Source organism: Chanos chanos, chromosome 9 (genome assembly GCF_902362185.1).
Source record: "Chanos chanos chromosome 9, fChaCha1.1, whole genome shotgun sequence".
Lineage (NCBI taxonomy): Eukaryota > Metazoa > Chordata > Actinopteri > Gonorynchiformes > Chanidae > Chanos > Chanos chanos.
The window spans coordinates 12,653,457-12,671,150 of record NC_044503.1 but is presented as its reverse complement, the minus strand read 5'-3'; the positions used below and the strand labels follow the sequence as shown (position 1 = coordinate 12,671,150).

Here is a 17,694-nt window from a genome sequence, read left to right as displayed (position 1 = left end):
AAAAAAGAACATAATTTGGGATTGAGGCTTGACGGTTCAGACTATAAGGAAGTGATGAGGCATTAGTCACGTACTCAGAACGACTTGGACGTGTTGACTAGAAGGAGGATCATAATTGAGGAACAAATCATTTCAATCAGGAAATCAAAATGTTCCGCTGCGCTGGCAATATATTATACTCTGCGTCTTCCTCTGTGACATCACTGTCCTCCCTTTCATTTTATGACCCTATTGGTTGACTGACCACCTACCTGACCCGCTAGATGCCTAAGGAGTTGTTCCTGTCAAACAGGGATTTAATGATATCAACAGGGGTTTACCCTTTTATTTAATGCAAATGTTTATTTGAAGCAAAACTTCAAAAATGCCAGTTCATTAAGACAAATTAATGCTAAAGTAAAAATCAAACAAAGAAGTAAAAATCGCAGTTATAAATAGGATTACACTTTTTGTTGAATGATTTAAAGTGCAATTTTAATCAACAGTGTAAATCAAAGAATAATCATAATTTGGTCATGAGAAGCAAAATAGAATTAAATAGAAATACACATCATGGCACTGTTCTTGACTTTAGCTTTAATAAAAGGTTGAACAGTCTCTTGAATAATGGAGTAAAATCTGACAGTTCTCCAAGATTTGCATTAGAGTCTTTTGTTTGGATGAAGTACGTAGATTAGGGAGGATTTTATTGCATGCTATTTTCAAGGCATGTCCACAGAGAGTCATGCAGCATGAACTATACCATCTATCTTATGGTAAGTGTACCACAAATGCTATTTCAGAGCCCCAATAAACAACAGGAAGCGTCACAGATCCATTTGTGCTGCAACTGTAAACTGTATGGCTTTTGAGATCTTACAATAAAACGTGAACACTCTCATTGGGAGGGGGATTATAGCCACAGACAGGTTGAATTCGTTTTCAAAATTAAAGCAGGTCTATGGCTATTAAAAGCATTTGAAAAGGGGCTTAACAAGCTACAGGTTCTAAATGTCATCCCAAATGTCTCACTCACATTTGCTCAGACAGGATTACTCCTGTTATTAATGTGCCTCAGTGCTGAGTATGTGTCAAGTACACTAGACCATGAACATTAAAACAAGTTTTAAAAGGAATACGTCACACAATGTTATTCAATTACCAATTAACCTGTAACTTTGGAAATTTTTCAGAAAAGCATTATTGTTTAAAAGACCCAAGCCGATGAGTCTCTTTCTCAGGTTCGATTAGGGCCTTGGAAGCCTGTGTGTTGAAGAGGAATATGAGTTGTAATGGAGCAGAAGAATAAGCTAGATTAAAAAAATGCTGAAGTAATTTCATGAAATGAGATTGGTTATTTTTGATCATTTGTTTTTTTTGGTTTTTTTTTTTGTTTTTTTTTTTTAAAGACATAATCCCTGTGTCTTCCTCATTTTTTTTTTTGGTCTCAGAGTTAACGGTCACTGCTCGCACTGTCCACTAGGGAGCGAGAGAGAGCAAGAGAAGGAGAAGAAGTCATTCATTGCTCATTCCTCCATTCAGGATCCATCTGTTGCTGTATGACACTCTCCTCTGTGTCCACTAGGAGTAGACAGAGAGAAAAACAGAGTGAACATTACAAAGACAAGATTCCATGTACATCGACTGCTAAATCATTTCCAAAATGATTATGTCATGAGTCACTGCATTCTAAATAAACACAAAGCTCACAAATCAACACACATTAAATGTCTAAAATACAAACAAATGTATACAGAGAAATATATTTGGTACATATTTCTCAAACAAGTGCACACCCAGCCATTTCCAAACCATGTCCAGATCAATACTAGGCTGCATCTATGACTAAGAGAGTAATAAGACATTTATCCCACTCTGCCCTGTACCTACCTTGAGGTTCAGTCTGGATACTGAGGGTAGCTAAACGCTCCACCACCTCCTCCGTATCCTCCACAGTGCTGCAATCCACACCTGTGTACCCACTGTTCGTAGTGCAGTATTCAATAAACCTATAAGCAGGAGAGACGAAATTGTTGTTTCTTCAAAATACTCAGCACACAACATCCTAGAACACTAATGCATTCAATTTCATTTTTTCTTGTAAAATGCTGTAAAATTAATGACCCCAATAGTTTGTGCCTCTGTCTAAAGCTCTAGGGTGTTAAGCCTGAAGATGGTGTAAGGGGAATTATGATTGTGTTTACCTTGCCCAGGTATGATCACTCCTCAGGATGATGGGATTTCCCACCATAATCAACAGGGCTTTGGCTCTTGTTGCAGCAACGTTGAACCTCTGGATGAGCAAGAGAAGATGGTAGATACAGAAAAGCAGTTATTTTAGTGTTTGCTTGTTTGTTTTTAGCTATTCAAGATTTGACAAACGAGCTATTTTAATTCAACCCAAAAAAAAAGAAAAAAGTTTTGATTTCATTTAGAGTAGGGACAGCAAGAATGGTCAAGAGGTAAGTTTTGATTAAATTTAATTTGATTAAACTTAAAATCTTATAGAATCGTAAGTGTCAATTGAAAATATCAGCAACATGGCAGAATAAAATTGAGGTGCCATTTAAGCTCTTTGCTAGTAAGGCTAAAGTACCTTATTGTTCTTGAGGAAGCCAATGTTGAAGTCTTCGTCAAACTTGACATAATCCTTAGTGCTGCGCACTGTTGATATGATGATCACCTTCCGTTCCTGTCCCTGAAATTCCTCAACAGAGCCAACCTTAAAGCCAAACACAAACACACAATTCAATTTAACAGAGCAACACTCTGAGAAATGACGACGCTATCAAGTTATGAGGACAGTTTGTACCACAAGAAAAACTACCACCTCCAGTTATCACATTGCTATTATCATGAAAGAAAGCTTCATAGTTTTCAGGAGTTCAGTAACAAAATGCTGTATCTGCTGCATTTCACCCTTTTCTGTGTGTGTGTGTGTGGGGGGGTCCACTGTATTTATACGGATAGTGATGAGTTTTGCAATACCTTCAGCTTCTCAATGCCCATGTATGTTTTGAGGTCCTTGTCATGAACACGAATGGCCTGTCGTATTTTCTCCACCTGCGAAATAACCGCATAGTATGTCATGCCTTCTCATACAACTTGCTAGAATTTTCTATCGTCTGTCTGCACAATATGTTCAGTTCTCAATGAGAGGATTATGGCAGCTGTGTCCAACCTGTCTCTTTAATGCCAATGTGACCATGGTTTTTCACTACATGTCAGGCTTTATTTATTAACTACAATTACAAAAAATTACAAAAAAAAACTACTACGACTTAACTTCAAAAAACGTTCAATTTTCAAGCACCAAACCATGCTGAGCTACTATTCAGTTGTCTTAATTTCTTTTTTAGTTAAGCCTCAATACGACTTAGACAGCACACAGTTTAATGACACAACGACACAAGGAAATAAGTTCCCCTCACAAAAGAGCAGCTCTCACCTGCTTCCTATAGGGGGTGATGATGCCAATTTCTCCAGGAGAGATTTTGGATAGTCCCTTCTTGCCCTGAGACTGGAGAAGCTTCTTCAGGTAATCAATGATTACCTCAATCTCTGATATGTTAAAGAAGGATGGACTGTTTTCCTCTCTGTCATCTTTCCCCAACACTCCTCTAAATATCACTGGGAAACCCTGGACACAGTGAAAAACACAATTAACAATTAGAGAAACTAAAAATGCACACATCCATCAAAGAAACCCCTCTTATGCGTCAAAAATCCATTTGACGTGTTTAGCAGTTGATTATGCAATGTTAGCATCTAGCCTCAAGCGAAAATCATAGACCTCAATAGCACGTGCACAGCTGAGTGGGAAATGCAAATGGCTGAGCAGGAAAACAAAAAAGAGAAAAGATAAACAAACAAAATAAAAAATATCTGTGTTCACTATGGCTTGTAGGACTCTGTCTTACATCTCAGAGAACAAATCATGACCGACTATTCCACGATTCCTACAAGGTTACAGGTCCAGTAAGGTCATCGTAACACTAATATTCATGTTTTGACTGTTGATTCTGGAACAAAAATAGACCCTACAAACTTTCAGTTAGTGAGCCAAATAGGGACACTGAATCATGGCAGTTTGACCAAGCTGGCCAACAAAGAAAAAAAGAATAAAAACAAACACATTTATGATTGATATAAAGTGAGTAATTGAGTTCCTCTATTGTTCTTAAACAATCAGATGGATTACTGTTCATGCATGTAAAGAACCAAAATTAAAATCATTCAATAAAGAATACATTCAAACTTGTACTTGAATATAAGAGTTTATACTTAAAGACATTATTCTTATGTGCTGCTTCAATTTGAAGAAATGTTCAGGCATAATTCTTGAGAGGTTCTCTAGATTTCTGTAGAATGTATTGACACTTTCTGACATTTATAATTAATTTTGCCATTTTGAGGTGAAGACTTGCCACATTTGGTGGCAACCATTACTGGCATTGTAGGAGCGCCATATCATACCAACCATAAACCAACCAGTAGCCATAAACGCATTCCCACCAGCACTTCATTGACAATGAGGGAAATACCAAATACTCACTTCCTACCAACAATGCCATAACTAGTGACAGTTATAATGTTTCATCTTCATCAACAGGTTGAAATGTCTGAAAAATATTCCCAATTTGCTGACAGCATACCCTCTTTGGTAGGTATTCCCAGCTGCAGTATGAACTGCACGCAATCTCATCGGCGCACACCTGCAACTCGTGTTCATAGAAGAGCTCATTTGGAATTTCAAGGATGGCTCTGTGGGACCTTGGTATGAGAGAAAAATACAGACAGAGAGAGGGAAAGTTATCCATCCATCCTTTTTGTTAAAATGAAGCTATTTAGATGGGCCAGATGGGAATACCTGTAGTTCTGCAGCAGTTTAGTTACGTATCGGTTGTCAAACTCCCCACTGGAATTTTTCTGGTACAAGGGGTTTGTCTGCATCAACCTCTCCAATAAAGAGATGCCTACAGAGAGAGAGGTGGTGACATCCAATGTTAAGGCACTTCAAGAATAAAAACAGCTCTAAGACAAAATGTGAAAAAAAATGTAAACGCTTGATGAAATCATAATTTTTTGTACCGTTTTACAGAATTCTAGGGGAAATTTTTCAAATCTGTCATTACCTTGAAAAGATTTAGCACATGGATCCATGTACTACCTTGTACAGGATGTGTTATTTTGTAGCAAGTCTACTCACCCAGTCCATACTTTATGGCAAGAGGGGACCTGAGAACAGGACCAAGCTGCTTGGGATCACCTGCCAAGACCAGCTGCCCTGATTTTGCATCAAGCAAACCTGCAAGAACCATTAAACAAAGATTAGTTACTGCCAAAATGAATTTAGATGTATGACTAGACATTACAGTAAATGCACCTTGACTTGAAGCACCTTGCACCTTGATAAGCCATTTCACAAAAATATTTATAACATCAAAGACACGTGAGCTAATCAAGACAATGACAAGCATGCAGATAATTCCTAGCAGTATTTCATTTCAGTTTAAGATAGGATTTCTGCTGCTGAGTGTTGCTTTATGTGAATATTTAAGACAGCCTGAGATGAACTAAATAGACCAATCATTATTTATATTTGCTAAAACCTTCCATACTAATGATTTCAACCTGCCACAGTGATATTCAACACTACATTAATCATATTCATAATCTGGTTAGCTTTCCTGATTGATGAAAATGCTTAAGTGTTGCTGTGTGTCTCTTACCGGCCACACCAATGAGAGCTTCAGATTCCACAGCGTGTCCAGCCTCGTCCACAAAGAAGTGAGTAAAATGGCCTGGGGGGAGGCCTCCACTGACCAGCCTGCAATGCACAAGCACACAGGAACGGCCCACACACACACACACACACACACACACACACGGCCATACACAAACAAACACGCGAGAGTACATGTACACACGCAACCCACAAATGCATGCCCATATATGCACAAACATGTGAGTGCACACACACACATACACATTAGCTTAAGTGCTGAAACAGAGAGCTCAACCTCCAGAGAGACATTTCCTAGCAAAAGTTAAAAGTCGGAAAATACATATTGTAGTTTGCATAATCATGTGAATTAAACAATGTTCTAAAATGTTAATATTTGTTGCTTCTTATTCTATCCACGCACAATTTAATGTTTGTTTTAGATTAAAATATTCACCAAACAGAAAAATAGATTTATATTACAGCAATCATGAGTATGCACATTTATTTTTGTATAACTTTTATGTAAGTTCTACCTCCCAGCTGTAACCACAGTGGTCACTATGATTTTATACTCCATCAGCTCCTCTTTCGGAGGGAAAACGTAAATCTCTCCAACCAAATTACTGACATCCTGTGGGTCAAACAGAAAATGTAAAAGGTTTGATCCCTGGAGATGCTTTGACAGTTGAGACAGGTGTGCAACACTTTGGCTGATGTTTTATTGATTTATGTATTAAACATTAAACTGTCTGCATCGTTTACATTAGGGTCAGTTGGCTCAGGACCTGAAGGGTTTTCAGTGCTCTGGGAACATTTATTAGGGATCAAGCCACTCCAGAACAAACAGAGAAATACATGTGGTGTATCTTGTACAGTTCCATCATATACCACGTGGAGAACAACTTTTTCTTTGAGTAGGCCAAATGACACGTGCCTTATCTCCCCACACTAAAACCCCTGTCTGTGAGAGGCAGCCTTGAGATTCCTTGTTGTATTCTCTGCTATGTGCACTGTGTTGTGTTCTCACAGGCTTTCCAATAATTTTCCTACCATTTGAAAATGTATTTGATATGTCCTATATTGTCACAACACGTTACTTCCTGAAGAATCTAAATCCTATCCTACTGAAGAAAGAATTACAAATATTGTAATTATATTATGATATTACAATCCGTATTGTGAAGCCATTGTAAAAATAGACAAACAATTTAAAAAAAATTAGGAAAAAAAGGAAAAAACCTTTATAGTCAAAGGCACAGCTCTGGGGTCCCTGCTGCTTGCATAGAGGCGATAAACCTTGTTTTGATCTACATGTTGTAAAATTTTCTCACAGAGTTGGTCTGTTGCACTGTTAGAGGGAGCACAAGCTAGGATGTGTGCGGAGGCCTGTGACTTTTCCACCTGACACCATGATAAAAATGAGAGAGAGAGAGAGAGAGAGAAGCATTATAATCACTTTTAATTATCTTTTGAAATGTACCTCTTCCAGCATTTGTGAGAGGCATTAAATATTGATCTAGGTTGTATGCTGGGACAATAATCATTGCAGGCAAACCAACTTAAAGGAACAGCGATGAATCTTGCTATACCTGTTTAATGGCTTCCACCACAGTGACCGTTTTGCCAGTCCCTGGCGGCCCAAACACAAGATATGGAGCAGGCTTTGACACACCTGCTACAATGTTAGTTATGGCTTTGTACTGCTCAGGGTTAGTCTCCAGTTTTCTGTCAAATAATCTGAATGCAGGAAAGAAAATCAACCACACATCCCACTTAGTAAGCTCCTCAAATAACAATAAAGAAAAAACATTCAGTTTTTCACATACACACAGTGAGGTAATGTCCTCTTAATTAAGATGGCGCTTTTGTAATCGTAATAGTAGATATGACATCACATGTATGATGTGTCATTTACTTCTAGTGGGGTTCTCCTGACAAATGATGATGAGCAAATGGTTACATGTAGATCATATAAAATCTAAAATGAAATATGATTAATTTTTCCCCTATTGGGACTCTTCATTGAACGTCAGTGACTAGTTAGTTTTATGAGGATTAACATGTTAACTGACATTAGCCTGGGTTGTGACTCCTGTGTCCTAGCCATTGACCCAGTGGGGAACAGTACATCTCCTAGCCCGTGTTGAGCAGCTAGCTGTACAGCACGATGTTGAAGCCTCATGGGAAGCCGGTTCACAGTAAACTCCACCTCAAACTTTGTCTTGTCAATGAAACTTGCCAACAGCCTACAGAGAAAATCCAGAGAAAGATTTAACTTCAGTTTGTCAAATACCTTGTGATTTCCTTGATACAGTCTAATAACAAACTTGGATCTTAAGCATTCAAAATGTACACTGAGTTGCCTCCTTATCAGCTTTTAGACTTGCTGAAAGGTTTTGTCGTATATTAGTAGTTTGGTGTAGTTGGGCACACTTTTCACTTCCTGTCTAAGGGAGGATAATGTCTTACTTTTTGGAGAAGCCTAGTTTCACCTGGTCCATCTCCACTCTGTGAACATAACCCTTGTATTTGGTTGGGGGCTTCAGGTGGTGCTCAGCTGATTTGGTAACCAGAAGGTGATCTCCTCTCAAGACTGAAGGTCTGTTCTCAGCAACACCAGGGACCTGAGGGGATACAGGTAAACCCATAACCCTCTTCAAAATGTACCCACTTTAACTTGTAAACATGAATGGTCTGAAGGTACACGGTCATTTTAATGCAAAATTGATTTTAGTACTTAAGATCTTAAGTATGCATATCATTTTGCCAAGGAAGCAACATCAAAAAATTCTAGTACTAATATGGCATCATAAGTTACATTACATGTAGAAGTGGACCATACATTTGCTACTTATAAGGTGAATGCCATTATATAAGCTGCAGTATAAATTAATTTAAATAAGACTGTCGCAAATATAACTTTAAACCATTTTATGGTTACGTTTTTAATTTTCTAGTCCACCATTCAAATTTTTTCTACAATGTTGAATTTTTTTACATAAACATAACTATCATGGAGAATAACACAACTTCTCTGTGTTAAAATTATTAGTCAGTCCTTTTCCTCTGAAATTTAAAATAATATGTACGGTTCACTTATCAGGGATTGGAAACTAGAACTGCCTTTGGGCTTAAGGAATCTCTCTCTCTTCACCTTAAGAACTAGCAGGTTCTTGTTGTTGATATCTCTGACCATAGGTTGCTCCTTCATGTCATATTTCTTGATGTCCACCTCCATTTGAATCTCCTCCAGGTACAGCAGGCAGTGGAAGCGCTCTGCGTAGTTTTCAAAATTGAGTGGAGACTCCAGTACAGATCTAGTAAAACAATGATCAAACAATAAATTAAATAACTGTCCCTGCCCATCTTGAACTGAAGTGAGACAAATTTACTTTATTTTTAAGTAAATACCAAATATTAAAATGAAATACTTTAGGTAATCTGAACTTTTACAAGACTTGAATGCTACACTTTATAACATCACATGTAATCCCATCTACAGTAAGTGCAAAAATGATTGTATACTTTTTCACACCACTACAATTAAAAAAATGCCTTTTTTGTTACACTTTTGGGTAAAGGGATATTTAACCACTATTTCAACAAAAGACAAAGGTGGTCTAATTTTCAAAATAACATTGAAAAAATGACAATTCTTTGTACTTATTTGTACTATTGAAATCAACAGAAATGCAATTTCCTAGTGTGGAAATGCATACTGCCTCATCTGAACATCAGAAATGCTGACTTCAAGGTTTTCCATCTCTGTGTGATACCTACTGAGCCTGTTTTTCATTGGGTTCAGGAAATTTGCAAGTTACAGCTTGTAATGGCTTGGTTTGTTGCATACTAGAAGATGTCACAACTATGCTATCACAAGTCACAACTAGCTAGCGAGCTAGGAGGGTAAACAACCGGAATAAGGGTTGGCTACTAACTTTAGCTGAGAAAATATCTTGCAAAGCAAACCATGCCTAAATTTCTCAAATGCAGTTAGTAAGTATGCCACAAACCAAGCCATTACAAGCTATAACTTGCAAATTTCCTGAACCCACTGAAACACTGGCTCAAAAGGTATCACACAGAGATGGAAAACCTTGAAGTCAGCATAGTACAAATATCTACTTATGAAATAAAACCACTGAATGTAATATTAAAGCCAGTGAAAAGTACAAAAAAGTAGCGATTTTCAAAAAATTATTAAATGATGAAGGGGTAATATAACATCTTCACATTTTTTATATATCTGCAATGAATATTAACACTTTCCCATAAAAATGTTTTAAAGAAATTTAAATAATTCTTCTTGGGAAAATATACAGTCAAAATATGTTAAAAAGTGGGTTTTTCAGCTCCAGAGCTATATTTAGCAAGATCTTTGTCACTCAAGTTTTTATGCAAAACTAAATAACTTCTAGATGTGATAGAACTATATAAATACTACACAGAATCAAAATTTGGTTGCAAGAAAGTGTAAACAGGTGGAGATATTAATTTTTGAAAATTAAAGATTCTTCGTTCAGGTAATTTATTTTTATTGATTTGATTACTGACATTCAGCAACAACTATTTACATGAATACATGTTTCAAATTATCCTTAGGGTTTCTTGGATGCTCAGTTCAAATTGCAACCCAATCCAGTGCAAAATAAGCAATTGGCATGGCTTACAAAGAATCGCAAAAATGGTTCAATTTAGAGAGCCAAACTTCAAAAATTCCACTAAAAAAGTATTTGGACTAGAGCTAAAGGATTTTGCAAGGTTTCATGAATTTAATAGAAGTTTTCACATGAATTTTTTTCAAGAAAATCCATGACATGGGCTGGAGGGCCTAGGTGAGTTGGTATGGAATGACCCACAGGCAAAGTGCCAAACCCAAAATGCATAAAGGTCAGTTACTACCTCAACACAAGTAAACTCAAATGTAGGCAGACCTGTGAATCCCAGGCATCATCACAGCAGTATACCCAGACCTGCAAATAGCAACAGTGCTCATTGTCCCAGAGGAAACCCTCAGCTCCTAGGGCTTCAGAACGGATTGCCTCAGAGACATGGGAGAGGAATTTCCAAGGGAGGAGACTGAAGTAGAAAGCACAACACCAGAAAGGTAGGCACAAAAGATGCGGCACTTAACACCTGTTCAACACACAACCCTAATTCTTGGTGACTATACTGTCAGACATGTCGATGGAAAAGGGATGATTACATGCTGCCTTCCAAAAGCAGCCATCTCTGTCACAAAAAAAACAGACTTTCAGAAATAGTGTCAAAACATGAAACTATAAAATGCATTATTGTACATGTTGGTGCAAATGACATTTACAGGGAACAGTATTACCTCCAAGAAGATTTTAAGGAACTTTTCAATGCCCTAAATGAGCTAGGAATGCAAACTTTTATCAGTTGTCCACTCCCAGCACTGGGAAATTTTGTGTTTTCCAAGCTGCTCAGCCTAAACAGCTGGCTCACAAAAAACATGTTTTTCAGCTGGGATGAACTTTATAGACAATTTCAACCTATTCTGGAATCACAGAGAATATTTCAGACCAAACAGCACAGAACTCAGCTGGATAGGGACCAAAGTTTTAAGCAACAACTATCTTTTCTCCCTCCATCACCCAGTGACCTTGGGGCCCTCTGATGTGTGCTTGGCAGCTGTACAGAGTGAACAAGAAGAAAAGAACAAAAACTCTGTGGAACCAAGTATCTGCCCCTACAAGCTGTAACAGAGGTGGTGTGCCCAACCACCATTCCACTAGAATGACGCAAGAGCATGACAACAACAAGGACATTGCCGGAATGGCGCAAAGCCAATCATCTGCTCTAAGTACCCCAGGATCTCAGCAGTCAAATGGAGATTGTCAGCACAGATAACAGATACAGATAACGGAAACAGTGGCATGCAGCAGCTGTCATTATCACCTCCCAAGGCTGAGGACAGGCTATCTGACAAGGAGGGCCATGCTGAGGCGCCAGCATCTGACCCACTCAGGGAGAGCCATGCCAAGACAGACACACCAACATCCCACCCCAATTTCTCTGACTCCTTGTAACCATCCCCACCCAATTATCTGAAGTTCTCTGAAAGTATGGAGAGGCTGCTGTCAATTTGCAGGCTGTGTTTCTCTAGCCTGACACCTAATCCCAAGGGCCCAGCATCCAGACCAACTGCTCCACCCCCTCCCTCACTCCCCACGTTCCCCCAAGTCAAACTTGCCTCTCCCAAGGGTCCAGCACCCAAACCACCAGCTCCACCCCCACCCTCACTCCCCACTTTCTCTCCCTCCCACGTGAAACCCACCTATTTACCTCCAGTGGCTTGCCCAACTATCACAGAGACTCTGAAACTCCCTGAAGAGACTCACAGACAACTCTGAGAGCTGCCATGCAGAAGCGCTAAGTCTCGCTGAGGTGGCTATTAACAAAAACTCTCAGTGCAAGTCAGGGCACTGTGTGCTCGCACTAAGCTATACCTGTCCTAGTCGGAAAGAGAACCAATATGCATTTTTCAGAGAAAGTTGTTAACTTTTCTAATTTAAAATATGTTGCATATCAACATTAATCTTTTAAACCCTCTACACTTATTGTAAAGCTAGCCCTTCTGAACATTAGATCTCTTCTAAATAAGTCACTTTTAATTAATGATCTTATTTACACACATAAACTTGATTTTTTACTTTTAACTGAAACATGGTTGGATCAAGCAAGTGGTGCTACTACTCTCATTGAATCAGCTCCTCCAAACTTCAAATTTGTGAGTGCTGCACAGCAGACAGAAGAGGAGGGGGAATAGCCTCACTATTCAGAGAATCTTTTCAGTGCAAACAGTCATCATTTGGTGACTTTATATCAGTTGAATGCCTATGTGGTCTCATTAAGTGTTCTCCTCAGATTTTGTTAATAACTATTTACAGGCCTCAAAAACACTCGGGTAAAGTCTTTCTTGATCAGCTAGGTGAATTACTGTATGTAACTGTATGGATTATGATTGTTTTATCATATCAGGGGGTTTCAACTTGCATGTAGATAATCTGGTGAACAGTTATGCTAAGGAACTAAATGCACTACTTGATACCTTTAGCCTAACACAGCACGTACAGGGGCCAACTCACTCTCTTAGTCATACCCTAGACCTTGTCATCACAAAGGGTCTCAGTATCTCTACAACTGTCAAGGACTTGGCCTTATCTGATCATTTCTGCGTGTTCTTTGATGTGTCTACATCCCCACGCATTCAGAACAGATCTATGAGTGCAAAAAAGAGTCATAAATGATCACACGGTTGCTCTCTTTAAGCAGGCTCTTTCAAGGACCTCAGATCAACTGTCAGACTCTGTAGATGATTTGCTGAATAATTTTAATTCAAAAATGGTAAGTATTATGGATGATCCAGTGAAAGTTAAGAAAGTCGCAAACAAACAGAAAGCACCATGGAAACAAAATCCAACTGCTGAACTCCTGAAAAGAGATTGTAGGACAACTGAAAGAAAATGGCGTGAATACAAACTCCAGATTCACTCATGTAATGCTGAAATAAGCAAAACAAGACAGTCTTTTTTCTCCAGCATCATCAGCAGAAATATATGCAATATTCGTGTGCTATTCGCAACTGTCGAGAAGTTAACTAAACCCCCTTCACAGTTGGCATCTGAACTTCTCTCTGTTAATAAGTGCAACGACAGAACATATCCTCTCAATTACTACTACTCAACATTTGGAATTACAATCAACAAAGAGGGGAACTCAACATGATGTCAGAATTTTGATAGACAATGAAACTCTGGAAAAAGCACTACAGAATCTCAACTCTTCCATGTGCTCCTTAGATACTTTGCCCACCAACTTTTTCAAATCTGTTTTTCATCTCATAGCAGTCATTGGATTTGAATGCTTAAAATTGTAAACGTATCACTGCTGTCTGGCACATTCCCTAAGCTCCTGAAAACAGCTGTTACAAAGCACCTACTTAAAAAGAATAATATAGATGTCTCTATGCTGAACAATTACCGCCCCATATCCAATCTATCATTTGTTGGCAAAATCACTGAAAAAGTCATTTTTAATCAACTGACTGCCTTCTTAACCTCAAATGGGTATTTTGATGCATCCATGCTAATCACAGCACTGAAACAGTTCTCATTAAGGTTTCAAATGACATACACCTCAATACCGATTCAGGCAAAACATCAGTCCTAGTGTTACTGGACCTTAGTGCAGACTTTGACACTGCTGACCATAACATATTACTACACAGACTGGAACACTGGGTTGGAATTTCAGGTACAGTTATCAAGTGGCTCAGATCATACTTACAAGACAGGAGCTTCTTTGTTGCCATTGGAAACTATATCTCAACACAAACATCCTTGACCTGTGGTGTCCCCCAGGGGTCTATCTTTGGACCTTTATTATTTAACCGTTATATGCTCCCACTTGGACAAATCATTAGAGACAATAAGATTTCTTATCATAGCTATAGACCATAGTTGATGACACCCAAATTTACCTAGCTCTCTCACCTAACAACTTTGGTCCCCTAGAATCTCTTTGTCAATGCATTGACCAAATTAACAGCTTGATGTCTCAAAATTTCCTTCAGCTGAATAAGGACAAAACTGAAAGAATCTTATTTGGGAAGAATGAGGCAAGACTCAGGATTGCTACTCATCTTGACACAAAAGGACTTAAAGCAAGGGATGCTGTTAAAAAACTTGGTGTCTTAATTGACTGTGATCTCTGTTTTAACAACCATGCTTTTTACCATCTCAAAAACATAGCCAAACTTAGAGGCCTTATGTCAAAAAAAGATTTAGAAAAACCTATTCGTGCTTTTATTTCCAGCTAGGCTGACTACTGTAATGGTATTTTTACAGGTCTTTCCAAAAAAACAAAAAACATTAAACAGCTTCAGGTTATACAAAATGCAGCTGCTAGAGTTCAGAAGAACTGACCACATTACTCCAATACTTAAGTCCTTACACTGGCTTCCAGTAAGTCACAGCTTTTAGCCGCTATGCTGCTTAGCTCTGGAACCAACTTCCTGATGACATCATAGGTGCACCAACTGTAGCCAGTTTCAAATCTAGACTTAAAACCCAACTGTTCTCAGATGCTTTTTGTTAAGTGATCAAATGCATTATACTTTTCCATTTTGTTCCTGTGTTCTTCTAGCTACTCTTTCTTTTTATTCTTTTATTTTTCTGTGTTCTTTTAACTGTTTTAATGCACTTAACCTTTTTTTAATCTGTTATTTTTCTATGTTCTTTTATCGGTTCTTTTGTAAAGCACTTTGAGCTACCAATCTGTATGAATTGTGCTTACACAAATAAACTTGCTTTGCCTAAATGCAAACGCAGGAACCAAGGAGCCTCTGATCTCAACAAAAAATATAGATGCTCAACTCAAGTTTACTGTAAAACACCAAGGTGAGGATCAGGACTATTAAAACAATGCACTCTGGATGGAGGAGACAAAAGGTTTGGTGAAAACGAAACACTGCCTTTGGCTAAAGAAGCTCATATCAACCGTAAAGCACAGTGGCGGAAGCAGTATGGTGTGGGGCTGCTTTTCTGCCGCAGGGCCTGGTCAGCTTGCTAGTACAGAAGTTCTATAAAGAGCTGATGTAGGACACTGATAGACAGTTACAAGAAACCGTGACAAGAAGTGATTTCTGCCAAAGTGGGAGGCACCAGCCGTTGAAGCAAGGTGGTGTACATATTTTTACCACTGCAGACAATTGCATTTCTGAGTTTTTTTGGTTGAGTAAATGGTTGCAAAGAATAATCTTCATTGCTATTTGTTATATTAGATCACTCTGTTAAATTAGACCACTCTGGGCAGCTGTGGTCTAAAGGTTAGAGAACCAGCCTTGTGACCGGAGGGTTGCCGGTTTGATTCCCAGGACCAACATCCATGGCTGTGTGCCCTTGAGCAAGGCACTTAACCCTAATGCTCCGCGGGTGCAAGGAATGCTGCCCACTGCTCCTGCATCTGGTGTGTGTGTGTTCATTACCGGTGTCTTGGATGGGTTAAATGCACAGGACAAATTCACTGTTCACAGTGTGTGATTATGGAGATTTACATTTACATCAACATTGTTGAAATGAAGATACAATATCCATACATGCAATTATGTAAAACACACACACACACCTTATCATGGAGTGAACTTTTTTTTTTTCACAGTATTGTATATGAAAAAGTAACAGCTGTTTGCCATGTTGCTGAAACTGATCAGTATAAAACTGGACAATTTGGTTAAATGCTCAGCAACCTTTCCATTGAGTTTTGTATTTTCGAATATCAGTGTGATAACATACAAATAAAGTGGACTATGAGCAACTGGAGCCACTTACTTTGAGGTCAGGACCTCCTCAGCGTGCAAGGATGAGCCCTTGCGGCCAGTCAGAAACTTAGCAAGTTCATGAATGTATGGTGGACATTGGTAGGCTCCTAGTGGGACCTCTTGTTTCAGGTGCTGTACTGCAAAGCTGAGAAAGACAGAGAAAGAGAGACCACATGAATATTTAAGCCTCACAAAATTGTGGGGAAAAACAGGGAGAGGCAAAAAGCTCAGCCATGGGGTTAATTGTCTTCTTAAATATCGCCAGTAAGGTGAAGAAAAAAGTTTCTTGATCAGAAAACAACTTCCAATTCATGCTATTCCCAACCATAACCGATCTCAGCATCACTGTATTGAATACCTTTCAGGTGGCACACCATCCTCCATCAAATATGGCTCAGGCTTGACTGAACTTATCCTACAGGGCTTGAACTGTGCAGTAGGTGCCAGCTGACTTGCTAGGTTAGTCATTCGTGCAGCCTCAATGAAACGCACAATGTGGAATGGTTTGGAGGAAGCGCAGTCATTGGATTTGAATTCAAAGGCAACTGTAATAGGGTAGACTCCAAGGTGTTTATTACGGAACTTGATTTGGACTGCATATTGTTCACCTGTGGTAAAAAAAAAAGTTTCAAAGGTTAATATTTAATGTTTTATTAAATTAATGTACTTAAATCTATGCACAGTCAGAGCTCAGGTCAATTGATTTACAAATGTAACTGCTGATTAGAACCGAATTCCTTCATTTTTCCAATCCATGTACTTTTTCTCTGACACAACATTAGGCTCCACTAAAGGTATTTGTCAGGCACACAGCCACTTGTCAGATGCATCACACCTGTTTTCAATACAGAGCTATAGATTGACAAGAGAGGTGTTCTTGCCTGGATTGAGGAGTTTGGGGTGGCTCCGTGTCACTTTCTCCCTATCCTCAAATGTGAAACAATTCATCCAGTGCAGGGCAGAGTAGTAGTTGAAGTAAACATTACTCTGGCCTGTGTTCTTTACAAAAAGCTTCAGCTCATACGCTTCCACATTTTCCACACTGAAACGGATTTTCCCATCTGACACACCATGATCCGAAAAGATGCTAATGCCGCCTTTATCTGCAATGAACTGTAGCCTTTGGATGAAAGATTAACATTGCATTGATGATCCAGTGATGAGAAGCTTTGGAGATGACCAGTGATTTTATCTAGAATCCAAAAACTAATTACCAGAACTTCACAATAGAACTGTCAAACTTATTACCATACTTGGACCATAACTAGTCTTGCATCCAAAATATTTTTTACAACCTGCATACTTCAAATAAAATTGAGTAAAATGAGTATAACAGGAGCTTTCCTTACTTTTCCTTGTTCAGTTTGTCCAGGATGTCTTTGGCCATCCTCCTCCGTGACCTGACCCTTGACTCTGGTCCAGAAGCAGAGCCTGAACCCATGTCAGAGGGTGCTGGAGAGCTTCCACCCCTAGCGGCCAGAACAGCAGGTGTCACATTGGCTCGCGGCCTTTGCCACTGATCTTGCAGAACTACTCTCACCTAAAGGAGTGCAAAGAGGTTAGAAGCCTTGGTCCAGAAAGTCCAGCTATTACTGGAGAGCAAGAAAATATCTGTGTAATGCACCCTAAGCTCTAACCCACA

At 38.9% G+C, this 17,694-nt stretch overlaps 1 protein-coding gene across 1 annotated transcript in view; it reads right to left on the bottom strand.

The window, feature by feature from the left end:
• Nucleotides 1-665: 665 nt before the first annotated feature.
• mov10b.2 (Mov10 RNA helicase b, tandem duplicate 2) overlaps nucleotides 666-17,694 on the bottom strand; it is a 19,295-nt gene continuing 2,266 nt past the window's right edge. The window contains exons 3-22 of the mRNA XM_030784753.1: nucleotides 17,402-17,592; nucleotides 16,934-17,172; nucleotides 16,411-16,660; nucleotides 16,063-16,197; nucleotides 8,862-9,024; nucleotides 8,177-8,331; nucleotides 7,780-7,953; nucleotides 7,297-7,444; nucleotides 6,947-7,108; nucleotides 6,241-6,338; nucleotides 5,712-5,809; nucleotides 5,189-5,287; nucleotides 4,850-4,955; nucleotides 4,635-4,752; nucleotides 3,428-3,619; nucleotides 2,968-3,042; nucleotides 2,576-2,701; nucleotides 2,184-2,272; nucleotides 1,870-1,988; nucleotides 666-1,560 (exon numbers count right to left, since the gene is read on the bottom strand). Of these exons, the coding sequence (XP_030640613.1) occupies nucleotides 1,499-1,560; nucleotides 1,870-1,988; nucleotides 2,184-2,272; nucleotides 2,576-2,701; nucleotides 2,968-3,042; nucleotides 3,428-3,619; nucleotides 4,635-4,752; nucleotides 4,850-4,955; nucleotides 5,189-5,287; nucleotides 5,712-5,809; nucleotides 6,241-6,338; nucleotides 6,947-7,108; nucleotides 7,297-7,444; nucleotides 7,780-7,953; nucleotides 8,177-8,331; nucleotides 8,862-9,024; nucleotides 16,063-16,197; nucleotides 16,411-16,660; nucleotides 16,934-17,172; nucleotides 17,402-17,592 (2,799 nt within the window). The 3' untranslated portion in view covers nucleotides 666-1,498. The remainder of the gene's footprint in view (nucleotides 1,561-1,869; nucleotides 1,989-2,183; nucleotides 2,273-2,575; nucleotides 2,702-2,967; nucleotides 3,043-3,427; nucleotides 3,620-4,634; nucleotides 4,753-4,849; nucleotides 4,956-5,188; nucleotides 5,288-5,711; nucleotides 5,810-6,240; nucleotides 6,339-6,946; nucleotides 7,109-7,296; nucleotides 7,445-7,779; nucleotides 7,954-8,176; nucleotides 8,332-8,861; nucleotides 9,025-16,062; nucleotides 16,198-16,410; nucleotides 16,661-16,933; nucleotides 17,173-17,401; nucleotides 17,593-17,694) is intronic.